Here is a 21,369-nt window from a genome sequence, read left to right on the forward strand (position 1 = left end):
CGCCCGCAGCGCCTCCCCGGCCGGGCCTGCCCGCCGCCTTCCCGCGCCCGGAGGCCTCGGGGCTCGTCCCGCCGCTCCGCCCGCAGCCATGTCCTCCGCCGCCCGCTTCGACTCCTCGGACCGCTCGAGCTGGTACGTGGGGCCGGTGTCGCGGGCGGAGGCGCAGACGCGGCTGCAGGGGCAGCGCCACGGCATGTTCCTCGTGCGGGACTCGTCCACCTGCCCGGGCGACTACGTGCTCTCCGTGTCCGAGAACTCGCGCGTCTCCCACTACATCATCAACTCRCTGCCCAACCGCCGCTTCAAGATCGGCGACCAGGAGTTCGAGCACCTGCCGGCGCTGCTCGAGTTCTACAAGATCCACTACCTGGACACCACCACCCTCATCGAGCCAGCGCCCAGGTGAGTCCCGCCGCCGCACGGCCCTCTGCTCTGCCAGGTATCTACATCTGCACGAGCACTCGATGCTCTTCCAGGTACCTACATCTTCATGAGCACACGATGCTCTTCATCATCTACATTTGCACAAGCACGGAATGCTCTTCCAGGTGTCTACATCTGCATGAACACACAATACTCTTTCAGTCATCTACATCTGCACGAGCACAGGATGCTTCTCCACATATAGTGTGCCTGCTTGAGCAGGAAGGTTGGACTAGATGATCTCTAGAGGTCCCTTCCAACCTTGAATATTCTGTGATATAGCCCATCCACACAAACACCCAACCCTACCCCATAAGCTCCAAGGCACCGTGTACATCGCTACCCACCACCCCACACAATTCMTCTTGCCTTGGGTGGGGCCTCGCTTTGTATCAGCCTCCTCTTGCCCTTGTCCCACTCTTCCCAAACGGGTCAAGGAGCCTGCTGGGAGCTCTCRTGGTTGGGGTACAGGCTTGGGGCTGCCTGTGACCACGCGTTGGAACGGAGCAGGACAGGCCTCTGCGCTCTTAGACCCTGCCACCCTGTCGAGTTAGTTCTCATGCACTCTAGGACAGCATTTCCCTGACTTCAGCTTCACTCCCTGCCCCCCAAAGAGCAGAAAATGTTAATAATTATCTCAGTTCAGTAGCGGATCTGTATCTCCATGTGCTGCACCAAGACATGCTATTCTAGGAGGATGGGAAAATATGACATAGCTATGAGCTGGTTCTTTGTTCCCAACACGGGACATACCTGCTGCTTGTATCACTGAACTATTTTAGATTGACTGATAAGCCTCTTCCTTACTTTTGGTTTATAAAACCTTTCTCAGCATCTTTTAAAGCTTTTCAGCCTTCCTATACATAATGCATTGAAAATAAAAGCTAGATAAATACCTGTACACAAAAAAAATTAGTTACCTGCTAAATTCTGTACTTTAAGATGTTCCTATCATTTGCATATTAACTAAGCTCTTAAGGAGAGAAAAAGAAAAGAGATATCTAAGCTTTTTAATTATGTTTTAAACTTTGTTTTAAATATAGTCATGGTCTTAACAGTCATGAATATCAGAAGCTGGCAATTTAACAAATGTCAAATTCTAGAACTCAGATGGTCAATTTATCTTTTTTTAAGCAAACCTGTCAAATGATTCAAGGGATTTGACAAGTCATTTGCTTCTAGAAGTCTTAGAGCTGTTACAAAGTCTGCAGTATTGCACTTGGGCTAGAGAAATGGATAACTTAAGCATTCACTCATCTCTCACAGTTGCAAGGATACATGATGGAGCTGCCAAGCATTATGCACATGTTTAAACTTGTGGATGGTTGGAAAGAAGAAACCTACATAAAAAAAACTACATTGAGGCAATCCTTGTGCTTACCTCAGCTTTTGCCTGACTATGGCTTTGCTTTTCATAAAATAAGAACCTATTCTTAGTCATGTATGGCAGTAACTTTTTTTTGCTTTCACAACCGACTTAAGTTTGATGTCACTTATCTAAACCCGCMTGGGTCACTTCCCATTTAAAGACTTTTGTCAAACCTATTATGAACATACCAGAACTACATCATTTCAAGCTCTCAAATGCATATAGGAATTGATGGTTCCCTTGTATACACAGACAGATTTCAAAATGTGTCTGCTGTGGACTGACAACCTTTTTAAACAGTAGGATTTATTTGGTGGCTTTGTTCAAAGAGTTTAAACCAAAAATATCCTATTAGAAAAACCAATTACATGGTTGGTGGTTTAAAATTCTGCTTAAAATACACTTCCGGCTTACAGGMGAAGTAGAGGTAGCATTTCCTGATTTTKTTGTGTGTTTTTAAGATAATGAAGTAAACTTAAGAGGAGGCAAGTATGTGCTTCAGAATTGCTACTGCTTTGAGTTTTTTTTAAAAGAAATACCTTATTCAGGTACTTGCCTTTTTGAAAGCTGTTTTCTGATACCATGAAGAACAATATGAAGGGGACAATTCTCATGATGGATTTAAGATGTTTATGTATAGCAATTTTAGCTGCAGGAGATATTTTATGCTTACAAAACAATTGTAAAAGGCACAGACTTTCTGTTTAGCAGCAATAATGAGTTTTGACCATCATTGCAGATGTGCCTCAGCTCTTGCTTGTGCTGAGTGACTGCTCTGAAGTTCCCTTCCCAGCCCTGCTTTGACTTCTGCAGGATACCTCAAAGCAGCAAATTATACTCCTCTTTAAGGTTTCTGGAATATATTTAGGTGATAGACATTTAGCCTCCAGTATATTTTGCAAATAGCAGAAGAAATTTGAATTAGTCTAATTGCAGCCTTGCCATTCTTGCTGTTGTAACATAGATAACATTATATGGGACAAAGCAGAGATAACATTATATGGGACAAAGCAGAAATGTTTTGAAGATAACTATAAAAACTATGGTGAAAAGGTCAAAGTAGTTTCATGTATTGAAGCTACTGCTATTCATGTAGCAATCTTGTATTCTCATAGTGAAGTGACAGTATTAGGCAAATCAAGGGCAAAGTGATAAGCAATGTTAATAAATGCTATGTTGAGATGAATAAAGCAAAGAAATTTTTCTGGATTTTTCTTTTTTTAAAACTTCTTACGCATTTCCTAGCAGTGAGTGCAGTATTGTGTTGCATTTGCTAGGAAGATATTACTTTTAGGTTATTGGGTATTTACATACATAAATTTAGAGGAGTCTTTTTCTGTTCAAATATAACGGTCCCTTTAGAGAGCAAGTTGGCCCCAAAATCCTGAATGTAGACTGGTTTCCCCTTCCCAAAGGTAGRGAACTACCTATAGTACCAGCATCAACACTGGACACCTAAGTTTTAGAAAACATTAACTAATGCTTTATCATACTTTYCTGTAGCTTTTGCTTCCTTTTCCACTATATTCCCTCAAGTCTGTCSTAAAGTTACTGATTTCATAGAAGTGGATACGGAACAAAAAAACCAAACAAACAACAAGGGGACTATCTAGCTCTCCAAATTTCTCTCCTCTAAAGGTCACTCAAATTTATTTCACTTATTTCCTGTAAAAGTGAATATCAACAATCCTCTTTTTATAGGTATTCTGCTGTACAAGTGGGTAGTTAGTAGAAATACAAGACAGTAACTATTGATAATACTTTCCCCCCACCCTCAACTCAGGTATCCAAGTCCACCTATAGGATCTGGAACTGTTTCTACTCTGTCTACTGTGGAAGAAAATGTGGAATATGTTCGGACTCTGTATGACTTTCTTGGGAATGATGCTGAGGATCTTCCATTTAAAAAGGGTGAGATACTGGTAATCATGGAGAAGCCTGAAGAACAGTGGTGGAGTGCCAGAAACAAGGATGGTCGGATTGGGATGATTCCTGTTCCTTATGTAGAAAAGCTAGTCAGATCTTCTCTCGGGAAGCATGGAAACAGGAATTCCAACAGTTATGGTATTCCAGAACCTGCCCATGCTTATGCTCAGCCTCAGACCGCAAGTCCCCTTCCCTCAGTATCCAGTACACCTGGAGCAGTGATCAATCCTCTACCATCAACACAGAATGGACCAGTCTATGCCAAAGCTATCCAAAAAAGAGTACCCTGTGCTTATGACAAGACTGCGCTTGCTCTAGAGGTAAGTTCTTTCCTCTAAGTCTCAAAAATTARAGTAATTGGTCATTGGTATGGGTGACTACATATAGAGTCTGTATTTACACTAAGGGACTAACAAGTTCTGTTACATTCTGAGTAAAGATCAACCAAAAATGCTTCGTCTATACCACTTCCCTTTAGAAAGTGGTCTAAGCTACTTCAGAACCTATACTTAATTCATCCTATTTTCTTGCCTGTTGAGCAATGTAAATATGCTGTAGGAGTAGTAAGCAGTATATATACACACCTTTGGTGGGGGAAAGTGCTGCTGAATGACTTTGCTTCTGTGCCTCATCTTTGGGAAGGGATGTTAATAGTTGCAGTATTCCAGGTTGAAAACTGGCAGCAGCATCCTTCAGAAAAAGGTAAGGATTGCTGGTAAATATACTGTCTTTTTCTTGATCCTCAAGTGGAATATGAGGTGCAACATAAGTATTGGTGACAAGAGCCAAAATATAAACAAGCAGGGATTAAAAAAAATTTACTGGAGTACTCCAATCCCATTATTTTGGCTTTCAAAAATGGAATTTGAAAAACATTAAGAACTAATTTTTTTAGTTCCATAAGATGAATGGCTGCAGTGTAGCCTTRGTGTTGATGCTTTAATAACTTCATGTGCTTATTTTTTTTCTTTTTTCAGGGATGCATTAAAGCTTAATTTTTAAGTAATTAAGAATTTATATTACAATTCTAGTTAAACTAATATTAAAAAATGATTTCAGCAAGTTTGTAAAAACATCTAGAACACTGAGTCTATTTCAGTTCTTTGATTATACCCRAGTCTAATTAAGCCGTACTTCAAAAAGCATCTCACCTGGTACAGTGCTACTGGCTGTCATTCTCACAGATGAAATTCAAATGTGCCAGCAGATTTCAAGCAGCCAACACAAAGAAACAAGCAAAGGTATTAGATGGTATTTTTAAAAGCACTTCTCCTTAAGTAATAGTAGTTTAAAAAAATACCCTTGAACTTTTTCTGTTGCTTTCTCTCAGCTAGTTTGCAAGTTAAAACTCWTATCTATAGGTAATATTTTTGACTAGAGCTTGAAAGATTATATGAACATGATATTTATAAGAATTATGCTCACTCATTTATAAAACCTTTATAACTAGTAACTCTTATGATGTTAGAAGTTTAAAACACATCACAAGATTATTCTTGGGTCTTAGGAAAGTTAGCAGCCTGTTACTCATGAACAATGTTTCATAGTCATCTAGGGTAGAATTAATTCAGTGCCAAATGCACTGTAGAGAAGATTCCTGCCAAAATTGTTCATACTTCTGAAAACTTAATAAGTATTTGATTTTGTTGTGGTATTAACATATCGTGGAATTACTTTAGGGAATTTACTGCACAGTAGCAAGACACTTGGAGGGATGACACTTTGCAAGCCAGATTTTTCTCATTTACTACTTAATTACATAGTTAACTCCCTCATTTTAGGTACCCTCCTGTACTTGTAGGATTAACTCTGAACATCATGTAGACTGAATTGTTTTCAAGTTTAAATTGCAGAAATTGCCTAAGAAGTTTTCCTCCCCTYTGCTGAAATTTACATTGCTTTTTGCCCTGTGACTTTGCATTTACCACCACTACTAGTCCATGTGGTCTATTTCCTTCACAGATTTACTTTGGTCACACTGAAGCTTCCTAGACGACTTCAGAAACAGAGCTATTTTTAAATAGCTTGTTGGTTACAGCTTCTGCATACCCATCCATGCATAGAGAACTTCAGCAGTCTCATTATAGAAGCATTTTTTGCTTTTGTAATCTCTGCTGCTCTTGAACTTCACTCTCATGATCTTAATTTGCTTGCCTAATACTTTTTGRGCCTGTGATCTATTAATCCCAACTGTGTCACAGCTCTGCATGTCACTAAGCCTGAGCCATTTCTGGTCACAGATCAACATTCTTGAAAATAGCACAGTTGACTTAGACTAGGAAGTTTTATTTATTTATTTAAGAGCACTGAAAGCAGCTAGTGGCAAGATGACAAGCTGTGATAACGTTTGGGGAAAGAAAGCTAATGGTCTTTTCAGCATAATCCAATTTCACATACTCTTCATTAGTACAGGTATACTGTAAATTACAGTTTAACTACTATTGATGGAAAACTTTATTGGCATAAAGTAATTAYACCTTTATTGACTGTAATCTCACTTAAACTGATAAAACAATATGAAAGCAAAGTATTTGTTCACTGGCTTTATCTTTATGAGGTCAGCACACAAACAGTCCTTATCGAGATTAGAATATCATCTGGAATAAGTCTTTTGCATGGTAGTCTGCTAGACTTCCTTTTAAATGGAAAGAGGTTATTCTCCAGTGTTTAGCTTGAGAATGGGACACATTCTTTGCTTGCAAGTCTATTTTCTATCACAGAAATTTTAAGAAAAAAAATCAAAGATTCATTCCATTTTAGAGAGGAGGCTGGAAAGCATAATTCAGTTATCAAAAATGAGCTTTTTATGTGAAAATGTATAGCTTTGTCAAGATTTGTGTAGTTCAATGATGACCGATTGTAAATGCTATTTCAAAAGTGAACTAAATGACAGTTTAAGGATAAAATATGCGAGTGCAGTTTTCCTGTAAGGCTACAAGAATGATTTGGTGACATGTATTACACTTTGGACTTTATTRGACTAAAATTGTTTAGCATTCCTAGTTATTTTACTGAAGTGATTAAGTCTAGATCTTGACTGGGTACTACTGCATTAGATTCTGTATGTTTATTCTTCAAATTAAGAGTTTATAGAGCAACCTGTTCATAAGTTAAAATCTAAATTTTAAATAGCTACCATCTCAGAGTACATAACTTTATACATATAAATGTAAATACGGGTAAATCACTAAAAACTGCCATATAGAATCTCCCCACACTAGTGAATARTTAAAGCCTATGAGAAGTTAATTGTGTTGAGATTTACACACTACTCTTGTCAATTGACAAAGTTACCTTGCCAGTTCCATTTTTATTAATTTGATTAAATTATGAAGTTTCACATTGCAGCTTAGCTAGCTAAGCTAGCATTATTACTAACATCCAGTTCTTTCAAGGATACTGAACAAAAATTTCAGTTTTTTTCAGTCATTTACTTCTAGCACAGAGSCTAAAAGCTCCCTTCCTTCCGGGTCCGGTAGAGGAAGGAATATGAAAGACAGGAATAGTGTCCTGTATTTATTGGGACTGTACATTACAGGGTTGTATTCTGCAGTTTTGATCCTTCTCTTTGGGAGAGCTATTAATCCTACATTCAAAGGTTACAGAGGATACCTAAAATTCATCCCTTGCTTAAAATGCTAAGAGCCAAGATTCCTTGTCACTATTGCTATGCTACAAAGTGAAATCTATTTGAAATTCTCACTTTTAATAATTCTGTAATTCTGAGTGATTAAACTCATTTTTAAGTTGAGATTTAGGAGATGAGCTACAACTTCAAAGGAACTGGATGTAAGGAACCAGAAGACAGGAGACCAGTGCAACAGCAGCCAAGGTTTCTACCTGCATATRTTTAAATAATGTTTTACATATACTCCAAGTACTGTAACAGCAGCACAGTAGACCACTTTAAGTGCAGTAATAGTGTTGAAATCCATCTCCAGACTTAACACGACAATTTTTATTAGGAAAATTCAMATTCTATTTAAACCATATTAAGACTTTGATAACATCATTTTTATAGTAGATGATAATGGCTCTTTCAAGACTAACAGCACTAAAGTATTGGGTAGTTTATGCTTGCTGTATTAAATATGAACTCGTATTTGTTTGTTAGTATGGATTCATTGTGTCACTGAAAGTTTTGGCAAAATGAATATCCATTCGCCATAATTATGTAACTATTTCTCTTGAGCATGTTGCAATTAGGTTGCAATTAACTTTCTTTTGAAAAGAAAGTCAAGACAAGTAGGACAAAGTGTGCTAGGAGCAGAAATCTGTTAAGAAATTAGGCTACTTTTTTACTAGACAAATAACTTTGCACTTTTCTTACGTCAAGGAAAAGTAGCATTACTGCATTAAACGTTAAACTGTAGTAGAACCATGTGATGAATATTTTACCCAAAATCTAGACCCTGTACTTGTATAGCTGTCAGTGTTGTAGTGGATTTCTAGATGTGATAATTACTGCATTAAAAACAATGCTGACAGCAGRATTCCTGTACCCTTGCTCTGATGTGCACCAGTTTTTCAATATGCTCCCTTAGAAAACTCAGACAGTTACTCTGGAGACTTTGTGATCTTAATCTTCTTGCCATTTCCTTTCCTGGTCAACTTAAGTTATTTATAGTTCCCATCATGATGGCATTTAGTTCCTCACTATTTAATACACATTCAATTCTGCTTGCAGAGTTTGCTTTCAGAAGAAATTGAAGCAGTAGGGCTTACTAAARTTGCTAGAAATCTGTGTCATAACAAGAAACTTAGTCCAGACATCAAGTTCCAAGTATTTGTCACCTCAAATTAGTCATTCTTGCTTTTTAAAGAGTATGGATAACCCTGACAATATCCCATGCTGCAGAGATTTAGTGGAGCTCCAGAACAATTGTCTATGTTAGGTTGTCACCATTGTGGCTTGTGTGCAGTGCTGACAGTTAGACAGCACAGTTAGAAGGAGACAGGCTACCATAATCTAACAAAAAACAGTCCTGTGTCTGTGGTGCTGCAGCCCCAATTTTGGCAGTTGTCCTAGCTGTACTTGAACTGCAAACCTAGATTGTTTTCAGCCACTTTCGGATGAGCTGGACCCATTAATTGGGTCTTTAGTGCTTCTATGCTGTTCTACCTGCCTTAACGTTCAAGAATGGTTACAAGGTTTTCCTTCAATCTAAACGGCTTGATCCTCTGGTTTGGAAAGCAAGCCATTATTCTGGCATACAGCATCCAAATGGAGGGATAATAAAGCTGAGCAAAGCTGTTTTATCAGCCTTTTGGTTTTTTGAATCTGCCAACAGTTGAACACCTGCTCCTTCAGAATGTCAATTTGTCATGTTTTCTGTACAAATGAACTCTCCCTCTTTCGTTTGACTCAGCCTTTTATCTGTTTGGGACCATTCAATTTCCAGTAATTTTATGGTCGAACCCAGTTGTACTTCATTCTCCATCAGAACAGGCAGCTGATTTCAACAAATACTTCTTTATTTTTAGCAGTACTGCTGATACTACCCAAGTTTATTGTGACACCAGCCAGAATGAAGGCCTGAGCTTCAACTGTTATGAATTCTAGACAGCAATGCTATAGCTCTTTCTATATTTTCTATAATTCTATAGCTCTATAATTTTCTATAATTTCTATAGCTCTTGACCCAGTGGGCTGGAGGAATGATTTAGAGTCCTAATACATTTTTATCTCTTTGAACTTGTTTTAAAACTTAATCAACCATAGAACATAACATACAATTGTTGTTGAAATATCCATAAAATTCTAGTAGAACTAATTTGCCACGGCTGACAACACACTTCACAGTGTACAAATCAGCTCCAGCTAGATGAAAGATAAGGAAGAGTCTAGAGTGAATGAAGTAACCTTCTCTATTGACACGTTCCACAGCTTGGATTTGCCCAGGGTTTTTTAATTCATGCTGCAACAGGGACATAAGAGGGTGCTATCTAAATATACATTTTGATGTTATCATTCGGGTGGAGCCGAATAGCTGCATTTCGGAAGGATTACTCATTTCAACGCTTAATACTTCCATCCAGTGATGCTAGCATGACACGCTTTACAAGTGAATTAACTTATCCAAGAGATGCTGAGGCTAAGGAAATATCATGCTAATTTAGCGATAAGGCCCATGAGCTGTCTGGAGTCATACAGGAAGCCTGTGGCAGAGATGAGAACAGAATCAGGTCTTCTGACTGTGTCCTGTGCCTAATCATAAGACAATCCTTCCGACTGCCTTGAAGTGTTCTCCAAAAAAAGTGCTAGTTTAAGGGGAAACGTCAGCTCAGCCCAAGAAAACTGTAGAAGCTTTAGGAAGGATTTATCAGGTACTACTTTTAGCTAATGCATGGCAGGGGTGAGGGGGAGGCACACAGATTCTTTGCAACACTGGCAAAATACACATCTAAGATGAGATGCAAGATGTACTGTCATGACATCAAGGTTCCTTCCCATCATCTTATTTCAACATTCTAATGCATTGAGTGCCCTTAGGCAACTTTTTGTTTGTTTTTAAAAAAAGCAGGGGAGGGGAAGAAAACACAGCATAGCACAGAGGATGCTCAAAACCTTTCACTTAAAACCAACCAACCAAAAAAAAAAACACACAAAAGCACACACCCCACCACACACACACACACACACTCAAACAGCACGCTGAGTTATTTCAAGTCAATTTACTCTTCCTGCCTGTCATATGGAAGTTTGAGATCTTGTCCTACCTCGCACTTCTTAATGGCAAGTACTGACTTTCATCAGCTTCGCCTGCCTCACACTGTAAAGAACATTTTGCATTGTTCACTTGCATGGGAGTTTATTGCAAGATGCTGGACTTCCATTGTAAATATTTGTCTTCCAGAGAAATAAGACTTCCAAACCTATTCACATTATAGAAGGATCAAATTGAAGCATTAACTTTTTGGAACTTGGGGGGAAAAAATAGCAGATTGATCTCTGCAGCACGTGAGCAGAATTATCAGGCTCTCAGAAAGTACGAAACTGCTTTTGATCCCAAGTAGGGCATAAACTCCCCACCCCTCCAGCTTGGATCAGTCTTCAAAGTTTATTTAAATCCAGCAGTGAGTATTTTTAGATATTAGCCTTTTTTTAGAGTGACATTTGTTAAGTTCCTGTTTGAGCCTTGTTACTAAATCTTTGCTTAACCTTTCCGTTTTGTTCAAAGCGTAATAGGTTGTGCTTTTGAACAAATGCACGCTAGAGCATTACAAGTGTTCCAAGTGTGACAATTTTGTATTTCTGTAAGGAGCAAAACATCAGCAGTGGGGAAAAGACATTTTGCTTAGGTGTTTAATTCCATTTCCAAAAGGAGTTTAACATGTTAGACTTATTTAAAAAGAGATAGCATGATGAGTGACTGCCTAGGAGTTCATTTATTCCAGCATCTTCCATTTCACTTTTTTGAAAAACTCTCAGGAAAAAGATCTATTGAAATAATAGTGGCTAATTTAAATAGGCATCACATCCTCTAGCAACATGCTTTCTGCAAAATAGTTTGACCTCAATTTAGTTTTATCTACCTAAAAAGACAAGTTAGAGTCTAAAGCCCTGACCAAAGAAAGTGAAGACCTTTTTCTAGGCAACGCTATCAAACCATAACTCTACAAAATAATTGGAAACTTGAATTTGAGCCTGGCTTGGGCAGAAACTCATCAACTTTTGACTGTTGGACACAGSTCAGCGCTTCCTTTTGTGAAGAAATGGGTCATTAGTTGCTAATGTTGCTTTTCTAATATTTACTGTAGTTACCACATAGATGCAATTAAGTAAACAGGAAGGGAGGTGGAGAGTTAGAGCTGCTGCAACAGACCACATGTTCAGCTGTTCTGAAGCATTCAAACAGTAGGAATAAAGGAGAAATGGACTGTTTAGCTAAACACTACTCATTATGTTGGATATTCTGCTTCGCGAGTTGTCCTAGTCTGAATAAAAAGATAAAAATAACCAGCATGAAATAATGGAAGAATAGCATCTTACCATATGGACAAACATTTTTTTTGTCATAGTTAGGACCTTCTCACCTTTCACCACAAATAGGAAAAGACATAGTTATGGTAGGAAAGGCCTGACCCACAATTACTCCAAACGCTCCATCAGAAAGCAGAGGTGAAAACAGCAAATAAAATTAAAATCTTAATACCTAATTCTTAGTAAAAACCATTCAAAATGGTTCATGCTGGCTTAGAAAGTCTATCATTTTAGATGGCTATAGAAGCTTCTTAAACAGTACTATCCAGAACTAAGAATTGCCATAAAAATTTCCCTAAAAAAAAGAAATCCCTTTTAAATTGGGCCACTAATGCTAAAACCAGTGAGTACTCTGCTTCCTTAAATAAATATTGCATCTTGTTATTGATAGTAGCTTTAGTGGTGTCAGTTTATACYAAGACATCTGCACAGTTTTGCACCATTTACTGTTGGAAAAGGTATAATTCCATGATTTGTGTGAATGTAAATTAGATCAAAATTTTCTTTTTGAAGAACAAATGCAGAACAGCAGAATTTTTTGAAAGCAACTTTTCCCTTTGAAACTTATACCAAAAAGCAGGTTTTTCTCCTCCTTTCTCTGTCCTTTAATGGAGTCAGTGTTTGTTGTTCCTCTTGATTTGTATAAAAGATGTCAGATAAGATTCTTTACTTTTTCTTTTTTTAAACTTAAACAGGTCGGAGATATTGTGAAGGTTACAAGGATGAACATAAACGGTCAGTGGGAAGGAGAAGTCAACGGGCGAAAAGGGCTGTTCCCCTTCACACACGTCAAAATCTTTGACCCTCAGAACCCGGATGAGGCCGAATGATCCCCTTTGCCTGGTTCACACTGCTGCTTCATTTCCCTGGCTATCATTGGCATTGTTTGAGGTGGGATGATGACTTAACGGCACATTGCTAGCATTGCCCATTTTCCAGCTTGCTGCAGTTTGACAGTTCTTTTAACATACATTTGGAATACGTCACAACTGAAGTCACTGCCTGACCTTCGTACCRTGGTTGCACCATCCAGGTGATAATTTCACTTTTAGAACTGTATCAGGCCTTAAGCTGGAGGAGACTGAACCATACAGATACATAGGAGACAAGTATGGGGGGAAAAAAAAAGACTTTCCTGTTAAGACTTCCATGGACTCACTTTGGCCTACACAGTAAGAAGAGCCCTAATCCTAGATCAAACATARAACTCGTGCGTTACTGTCCAACAAAAAGCAACAACAAAAATGCAATTTTAGGACTGAAAAAGACTTAGTTTTAAGAGAAACTGTCCTAAAGTAGTATATTCAAGATAATGGTTTCTTTTAAAGGACAAGAATCAAAGCTTACATATGCTCAGCAGTTGTATTAGAAGCTGCTCCTCTGTGAGCACTCTCAAGCTTGTTGTTGACCTTCCTGAAACAGTGTATGTTAAATGCAAGTAATCATTGATTGAGCTGCATTGAAGCCAAGGCAATTATTTATAAGGAAACTTAGGAGGAGTTGATACTCATAGCCTGTTTTTGATATACTTAAAGCATTTCTGTTGACTTTGCAAGCACTAACTATAAAATGAGCTTTAAAGGGAAACACTTAGGCCTGGTCTACTTGCAGCTCTTCTGCAATGCTTTAGTTTTACTAAASTAGAACTGCTCATCACTAAGCTGCTGCTTGGTAGGCAGACTGATCAGATTGCAGTAGTTGGGAAGAGGGGGAAAGGAGTGCTACAGAAGAGTTTTTTAAGTGCTTATAAAATCCTCCTATTTAAACAAGTAACGTCTTACACCCATTTCCCCACAGACCCCCTTTTCTCTTCCCTTTCCTAGGGGTGCCAGTCCCAGCTTGCTAAAAGCTCATTTGCAAACACAGTACCTTGTCTCCCCAGGGTGTCTCCAGGTCTCCTCACTTCCTCTCTGGCTCCACAGGCTTCTTTATTTTCTTGCTTACACCACAACCTTCCCCACACACCTCCAMCTGATTCCCTCTCCTCCTAAGGCCTTTGGCTCTGGCTTTTATCAGCCCCAGGTCTCGCCCCCTCCCAGCATCCCCGAAAAACTGGTTAATTGGAATCAGCTGCCTGAGTTCCCCATGTGGCAAATTGAGGCTCAGAGTGGAGGAGGCCACAAAGGTCTCTATGGCCAATATAGGGGTTTCTGCCCCTTTTTCTGTACCTAATGGATGCTGCTGTAATTGTATTTACAGCAGGGATTTGTATGACCACAGCTGCGTGAGTCCAGTTAGAACCATGTGGCTTAAGTCCTTAACCTGCAAATGGGCCAGGAAAGCTTAGGTGCAGGGGCATTTTTTGCCACCCTCTTTAAATGTGTTTTCTAGGCGAACTGGAATGCTCTTTTWAAAAAATAATTGAACACTGAATTAACAGAATACATGTATAAGCAAAGACTGTAATCACAAAACCTCCCTTTTCAGGTTAAAGAAAAATGTGTGTTGTAGAAGCTGGCAGCAAAGCAGCTGCCCTCATGCATCCGGTTTTCAGCTTTTGAAGGGAGCTGATTATAGCAAAATTAGAAAGTACAGATACTTGCAGAATTTTACTATTTGTTTTATCAAATTATATAAAATGTATCATCTTCTGTTGCTGCATGTGTTCTTGTTGATTTAGGTCTCTTGATCCTAATAAAAGCAAGTTGTTTTTAGCTTCATATTGAAGTGCCGTGAGATTCTTAAGTGGGAGGCACTGAAGAAATGCAAAGCTGGCATTGACAACAAGAGATACAAAACCCTGCTTTAAATAAAAGTTCCTGATTTCACCTAGTAGCCCTTTTTCTCTAGCGTTGACCTGAGTCTAGGAGTTCTTGTAGAGCATTTCACTGCCAAATTAACTGTGAAGTAGAGTAGCATTGACTGAAGTGTTTGGTGCTGTAGGAATAATTCTTGACAATAGGCATTGACAGCGTGTCTTGCAATGAGGAGCTATGCAGCTATCGTCTTAACCGAAGAAAATCACTCTTATTGCACGCCCCAGCTCCAAGTTTACTCCATAGGTTGTACTACTGAAAGTCATCTTGTGAATACAGACCCTGCGCTAAGCTGAGTCTACTGCAGAGGAATGTTATTGCAGACCTGACCTAGTTATAGGCATCTGTCTTCAGAGGCCCGGCTGTGGGATTCTTCCTTTGCATAGTAAAAAGTCCGTAAATACTGTGAGATTTGCTTTTTAACACAGCTTTTTAACGTGGGGTGTTTTTCACTAGAATGAACATCCTAACGCTTGCCCTCCTTGAGCAGGGGGCACATTTGGAACATAAAGCATTGCTTTTCACTTAATTAATGCTCGAATGCTGCAGAAAAGTGAAACGTTTTCCTTCCAAACTATGCAAAACGCGTGTGTAGTGGCATCTGATGCAAAGATAAGAATTCTGGAGTTCCTGGGAACCTGGTTTTGGGCCGCTGAGGAGGAGTTTCCTCTGGGTAGCAGAGGCTGCTTCGCTCGCGTCGCGTGCGGCTTGACCGTAGCCTCCGAACAGGCTACACCACCTGCAAACCTGCATCAAAAACACCCTGGATATTTCCCTGTAAGACAAGTATTTTCATACAAAACCCGCATCTGATGAGTCTTGTGTTTCCCTTGGAAGGGCTCCCCGGGTTCTCGGTCGCTTGTGGCTTGTTTCCGTGCGCGCTGGCCCTTCCTTTAGGAAGCTCCGAGGCAGAGCCGTGGGGCTGGCTCCCGGCTGAGCCCGCTCAGGCTGCGGGTGCTGCCGAGCTGCTTTGCTCACGCGGTGCCAGGGCCGCTCTCGCCCCGAAAGGCTCGCTCGGCGACTCCCTCCTCGCGTGTACATGTGTAAATAGACATTGAYGCCTCTGACCGGTCCGAAGGGTTAAAGGAAAAACTCGTTTTAATCAGTGTCCAGCACTGGATGAGCGATAATTTAATTCACGATTGTTTACAAATTGGGAAAGAAGAAACAAAAGGGAATAGCCTGTTTGGGTTGGGGCTCTGAAGAGCCTGAGCATTATTTTTGTAAAGGGAAAAACAAGCATTCTTCGTGCCATTTCATGTGCCTGTAATGTAATTTTTTATATTGTATTAACATCCTGGGAATGAGTGGGCTGCCTTGGTTTTCTAGTCATGTTTTTCAAGCATTTTCCTCAATACCTGCATTGGAAAGTGAGACCTGCCTAAAAGGCTGCCTTTGGGGACCAGTGGAAGCAATTTCTTCTCTTAGAGCTGCCCTGTTCTGGTTGCTGGTGTGAACAGAAACCGTGGTGGGCGACGAGGAAACGGTTATTGCAGTGGGCAAGGTGGCCTTGTACTCGAGACAGTCTTCACTGTGTAAACTTTAAAAACACAATATGTAATTTAAAGACCATGAACTTCAGGCAATAATATTAAGTGTAAGCTTTTAAAGTTTATTTTGGGGATCATAGCTTGTTTTATTTTTTGTGCTCTAAAATTAACAGTATTAAATGAATTATATTCTTAGAATATATGGAGTGTCTTTTCTTAAGATTAGTGCCTTTTAATTTCTTACTCCACTTATTTCATAGAATTGGTCCCAACATCAAGCCGCTGTTTTGTTTCGTTTTGTTTCCAGTGCCCTGTTTGTACAGTCTAAATAAAACTTGCATCAACTTCCAGCATTACTTGTTGTCTTTAGTCTTAAAACCTTGCTAATATTCGCAGGGTATTTAAGTTCTCGCTCTGTCCTTCTCTTACTTTAGTTGGGGATACTTTTGGTGGGGGTTTTTGGTATCCTCCAGGTAAAGCTGTAACAAGATCCTGGAAKTTGGGAAGATCTCGTGTAGGAGGAAGACTTAAGATGAGACTGGACACGATTACTTGCTGAAAGCGAGAAGCATACAACACTTGTGTTGTTTTCCCAGTCTCTCTCGGTGGGTACAGTGCAGCCCAGTGTTGGTCTGCTCTGCTCTGCTGCAGAGATTTCTATGATATTTTTAATAAAAGTTCATAGCCAGCTGTACCTAGTGTCTTACAGACACTATTCACATTTGATGTGTTACATTTCCTCACCAAAATCTGTTGTATTTCAGGTCCACAAGCAGGTGCAGCTCAGGAGCACCGGGTAGGACCCCTTCTTGCAGCTTGTTTGGCACCCTTGAACTTGCTCACACAGGACGGGAGCGTCAGCCGGTCAACCCAGCAGCTTCTCCTGACATCTTCCATAGCTCTAGCTGTGCGAGGATAGAGGGAATGGCCACAAACTGAAGCACCAAAAGTTTTGCAGGAAATTATGGAAAAATTTATTGACGGGGAGGGTGACGGAGCCCAGGAACAGGCTGCCCGGGGAGGTTGTGGAGCCTCCTTTCTGGAGATCTTCAGAACCCGCTTGGATGCAGCCTGGGCTGCATGCTCCAGGTGACCCGGCATGCGCAGCGGCTTGGACTGGGTGATCTCCAGAGGTCCCTGCCAACCTTCAGGGTTCTGGGATTCTGTGCTGCAAGCAGCGGCCTTGGTGAGGAATGTTTCCTGCATCCCCAATTCCCACTGCTCCTGCTTGCATCCCACACCAGTGCCCGGAACCTTTCAGCACAAGGGCCGTGGTGGCCGAGAGCAGCGGCCGGGCCCGGCGCCTCCGGGCTCCCCTGCGACGCGGCGAGGCCTCCGCGCGCGCCTGKGTTGGGCAACGGGAGCCGAGGCGCTTTCCTAAGCGCGGGGCAAGGGGAAGTTCCGCTTCCCGCTGCCCGTTCCCGCGCGGCCTCCCTGCCGGCGCCGCCGCTCTCGGCTCGCGGGCGGCACCGGGTCTGCGGCTGAGGCGGCAGCCCCCRCGCAGGGGCTCCCGGCGCAGGGCCCCGGCTCTCGCCCCACGTAGCCCGGCACCACCTGCTCATTTCGCAACCAGCACCACCTCCAGGCACCGCAGTCAGGATTGCAGCTAAATCTGGGGCCCCGTGGGGACGCGGCTCCGCTCCATGCGTCCCGCAAGGGTGCCTCAAGGTCACCTCCGAGAGGCCTCCCCGCACACCCAGGGTTCGCTCCGCAACCCGGCCCGGAGCCTCCGCAGACACCGGCCCTCCCGCCGCTTCCCGGGCGGCACCGACCCTCTCTGGCCCAGTCCCCTGGCGTCCCCGCGGCGCTGGGTGGCACTGCGGCCCTGCAGTCCCGCCAGGGAACCCGCCCCGGGGCACCCATGGGGGCATCTCCCCCACACGCAGCCCCTCGGAGCGCTCGCCCGGGGCCTCGCCAGGCCCGGCGGGGCAGGAGGCAGCGGAGGCGGCAGGGCCRAAGCGCTCCCGCTTTCCCTGAGTAGGAAGTAGGAGCCCGCGAGCGCTGAGCCGCTGCYGCGGGGTTTTGGTGCCGAGCGCCCGGCCCGCATCACGCGCAGCGAGGGGGCACCCGGCCAGGGCCCTGAGAGGAAACCGGCGGCTCCRGGGTGCCCGGTGCCCTCTCCCAGCAGCTGTGGGTGCCACCAGACCTTCCCGAGGCCCCGACTGCCGAGTGGGGCTGCTCCRGCGCCACAGCCAGGGCTCCCGGGCAGCGGGAGGCACCGATGGGGCCGGGGCGCTGGGAAAGGCGCCAGGCCGGGTGCTTTTACCCTTCAAAGGGGCCCCGGGAGCCCGGGGAGCACCCAGCGCCTCTGCGGGCGCTGGCAGGGCCTGGAGAGGGTGAAGGGTCGGTCAGAGCCCAAAACCCAGCGGCGTCTGAGGCCTCTCCGCGCTGCCGCCCTGTCTGTCCTGCTCCCACCTGCTCCGCACGGCCCAGAACATCCCGCCGTGGGATGTATAGAAAGAAGAGAGCAAGGTGGAAAAGTGGGCGCATCCCAAAGGAAGCGGCAGCCGAGACAACAGCTGGAGCAGCAGCCTCGCGGACCGGAGGCTCCGCAGGCACCAGCACCGGGTCAGGTCRTGGGGAGCGCGGGGGCTCCCGGCCCCGTCCCAGGCGGGGGCCGAGCGCCGCTGCCCCCGCGGAGGCTCCTCGCGGCGCCCCGGCCGCTGCGGAGCCCGGCACTAAAGGCCGTTTGCTGGGCAGGCGGCGGCTCCCGCGCGGCGGGACGTGGCCGGACCCGCTCGGCTCCAGGTGTCCCGGCCCGGCCCTGGCAAAGGGCCCGAGGAGCCTTTTGGGCCGCGCGAGCCGTCGGTCAGCCCCGTGTGCGACTATCCCTGCTGCTCCCTCCGCACTAAAGCAGGGGCAGACGGAGCTCAAGGCTGCAAAAAGCAGCAGGAGGGACCAAAAAGAATYGGGATCTTTCTTTCCCATGGGAAATGCACCTAGATCCCATTTATAGCCCATTTGCCCTTATCCTTAGGTAGCTTCCCTGTGGGAATGGAAAACGTGCAAAAACTAAACGCGCTGCAAGGAAGCAGCACAGGGGCCTGTGCCGCAGGCGGCCGATAACCCGGCGGGACCGAGGCCGGTGAGCGGCACCCGCAGGGCCCGGCCTGGGCACCGCGACCAACACAGAGCCCGGGGGCTCCCGAGGGGGCTGCAAAAAGCCCAGCCARGCGCTTAGCTACTGCTCCGAGCAGCCTGCGCCCCGCACGTCCCACTGCCTTTGGCTGAAGGCGCAGCRGGTTTGCAGCGTCTCCTGTGTGCAGAGCTGCCCTTCAGCTCCCCCAGCTCCATCAGCAGCAGCGGGTGGAAACGCGGGAGCATAAACGGGCCCAGGGCGACAGCAACGTCACCGAGGGCTCCTCGGAGCTGCGGAGATGGCGCCCGCTCGCGTCTCGCTGCGGCGGCGGCACAAACGCCACACGACACTCCTGGCTGCCTGCTGACGGCTGCAGCACACAGCAGTTTATTTGGAGTGTTACAGGCAGTCGTACCCTGAATATAATGCGTCGGAAAATGTCCGTCCTGCTTTAGGACCATCGCAGCTGGAAGCAGGAGGTTGCTCCCCCTTCTGATGGGGAGACTGTCCTCTGTGCCGTGCGACACGGTGGGACCCGCCGCGGAGCCGAAGCTGCTCGGGCGCCTCTCGGCACCCAGGGCATCCCTGTGGATTGCGGGAGGGTGCAGGGGGTGCCCGGCGCTGCCGTGCGGGACGGCACAGGGCACCAACAGGACAGGGAGCAGTTCAATGCAAACGCACCGAGCGGTGCCAGGCTGGGACGGCCCGTGGTCAGAGCAGCGCGTTCGCGACAGCTCTAGCAGCCATAAATTCTGTTCTTGGGGCACTGGGCGGGCAAAGGAAGTTCATGGGGACAGACTCCGTACCCAGCAGGGAAGGGGCCGGAGCGACGCTGATGCTCTGGGCTCCACCGCCGCCAAACGCAGGCCCTGGGGGCAGCCCCACGTGCCAGGGACGAGCCCTGTGTGGGCAGCGGGAATCTCCCCAGCCTCCGAGCTGGGGCTGAGGCAYGAGGGGAGGCTGCAGGATGCGGCCCAGGGCCCTCGGCTGCCGCTGCAGGGCCACGAGCGCTGGCCACGCTGCGGCTGCGCTACGGGAGGAGGCCGCGCCGGGGGCACCGGCACTGCCTGCTCCGCTTGTCCTTGCGAGGATTTCTCCGCGGCTTCGTGACCGAGCTGCTGGAGCGGCCGCTGGGAAGGCTCCTCAAAGCTCCTCATCCCCTGTCTCCCTGCAGGCCTGTCCCGGGAGGAAAGGGGCTGGGAAACTCCCAAACGCAAGATGGACACAGGCTGGCACGGGGAGCTCGGCATCTCCTCAAGGCTGCTCTCGCAGTCCCTGCGGCTCCCTGCCCGGCTGGGAAGCAGAGCCGGGGCTCCGCGTGCGGGCGGCCGGGCGGGAGCTGGGGAGGCCGGGGAGACCGGGCCGCCCCCGCCATCCGCTGCCGCCTCCTGGCCCCGCGCGGCAGCAAATCCGGGCTCCTGCACGGCCTGGCCAGCGTGCCCAGGGGCAGGGCGGCTGCGGGGTCACCAGCAGGCGTAGGGGAACAGCGGGTACTGGCTCCACTCGGCCACGGCGCCGTGGGCATGTCCCGACGCGCCCTGCGCGTTGTAATCCGTGGAGAAGGCCGAGTAGCTCACGGCGCGGTACTGGCCGTGCGCGGGCACCATCCACTGGCCCAGGCCCTGCTCGGCGCCGTAGGGGCCGTACACGGGCGCGCGGGCGCCGCCTTTGCCCACGGCGTCCACGGCCACGTTGACGACGCCGGCGTAGTCCTGCGGCGGCGGCAGCGGCGGCGGCAGCAGGCTGGCGAAGGCCTCGGGCAGCTGCTTGGCCTCGTGCTCGGGCAGCAGCTCCAGCGCGTGGGGGCACCGCGGGCGCGGGTCCGCGAGCGCGGCCGCGTCGCGGGCGGGCGGCGCCTCCGCGGCCTCCTGGAAGCTGCGGCCGAGGGCAGAGAGGGGCGGTCAGTGCCGGGACACGGGCCCCGGGCAGGGCACGGAGCAGCCTTGGCCAGCGTGGTGGCCACAAGCTGCTGCCCRCGGCACCCCCACGGGGAAACGGCAGCGCCCGAGGGGGGCCCAGGMCGGCCCAGCGCTGCCCCAGCTCCCTCTGCGTCACGCTGGGATCAGCGGGGGGAACAAGGGGGGAACGTTCCCTCTTCAGCCCGGCCACCCCTCTGTGGGCACCGAGGTCTGCAGCAGGCAGAGCGGGCGGAGAGGGCACGCCGCACAGGGGGATGCAGAGCAATACCAGGAGATAGGAATGCCCAGAAAGTGGATTTAAAGTTAAAAGAGAGAGAAGAGGGGGAGAGAGAAAGAAGAGGGGGAGAGAGAAAGAAGAGGGGGAGAGAGAAAGAAGAGGGGGAGAGAGAAAGAAGAGGGGGAGAGAGAAAGAAGAGGGGGAGA

At 46.1% G+C, this 21,369-nt stretch overlaps 2 protein-coding genes across 2 annotated transcripts in view; one reads left to right on the plus strand and one right to left on the minus strand.

Moving 5' to 3' along the window:
- Positions 1-78: 78 nt before the first annotated feature.
- On the plus strand, positions 79-15,450 carry CRKL (CRK like proto-oncogene, adaptor protein). The gene is made up of 3 exons (XM_026037635.1): positions 79-402; positions 3,576-4,038; positions 12,398-15,450. Exons 1-3 carry the CDS (start codon positions 89-91, stop codon positions 12,530-12,532), a joined length of 912 nt encoding a protein of 303 aa, XP_025893420.1. The 5' UTR covers positions 79-88; the 3' UTR covers positions 12,533-15,450.
- Positions 15,451-20,490: 5,040 nt separating this feature from the next.
- The window catches only part of LOC112945995 (T-box-containing protein TBX6L-like), a 9,072-nt gene continuing 8,193 nt past the window's right edge, over positions 20,491-21,369 (minus strand). Inside the window, exon 9 of the mRNA XM_026037753.1 lies at positions 20,491-20,902. Within this exon, the coding sequence (XP_025893538.1) occupies positions 20,491-20,902 (412 nt within the window). The remainder of the gene's footprint in view (positions 20,903-21,369) is intronic.

This window comes from Nothoprocta perdicaria, unplaced genomic scaffold (genome assembly GCF_003342845.1).
Source record: "Nothoprocta perdicaria isolate Ctin4 unplaced genomic scaffold, notPer1 scaffold_2, whole genome shotgun sequence".
Lineage (NCBI taxonomy): Eukaryota > Metazoa > Chordata > Aves > Tinamiformes > Tinamidae > Nothoprocta > Nothoprocta perdicaria.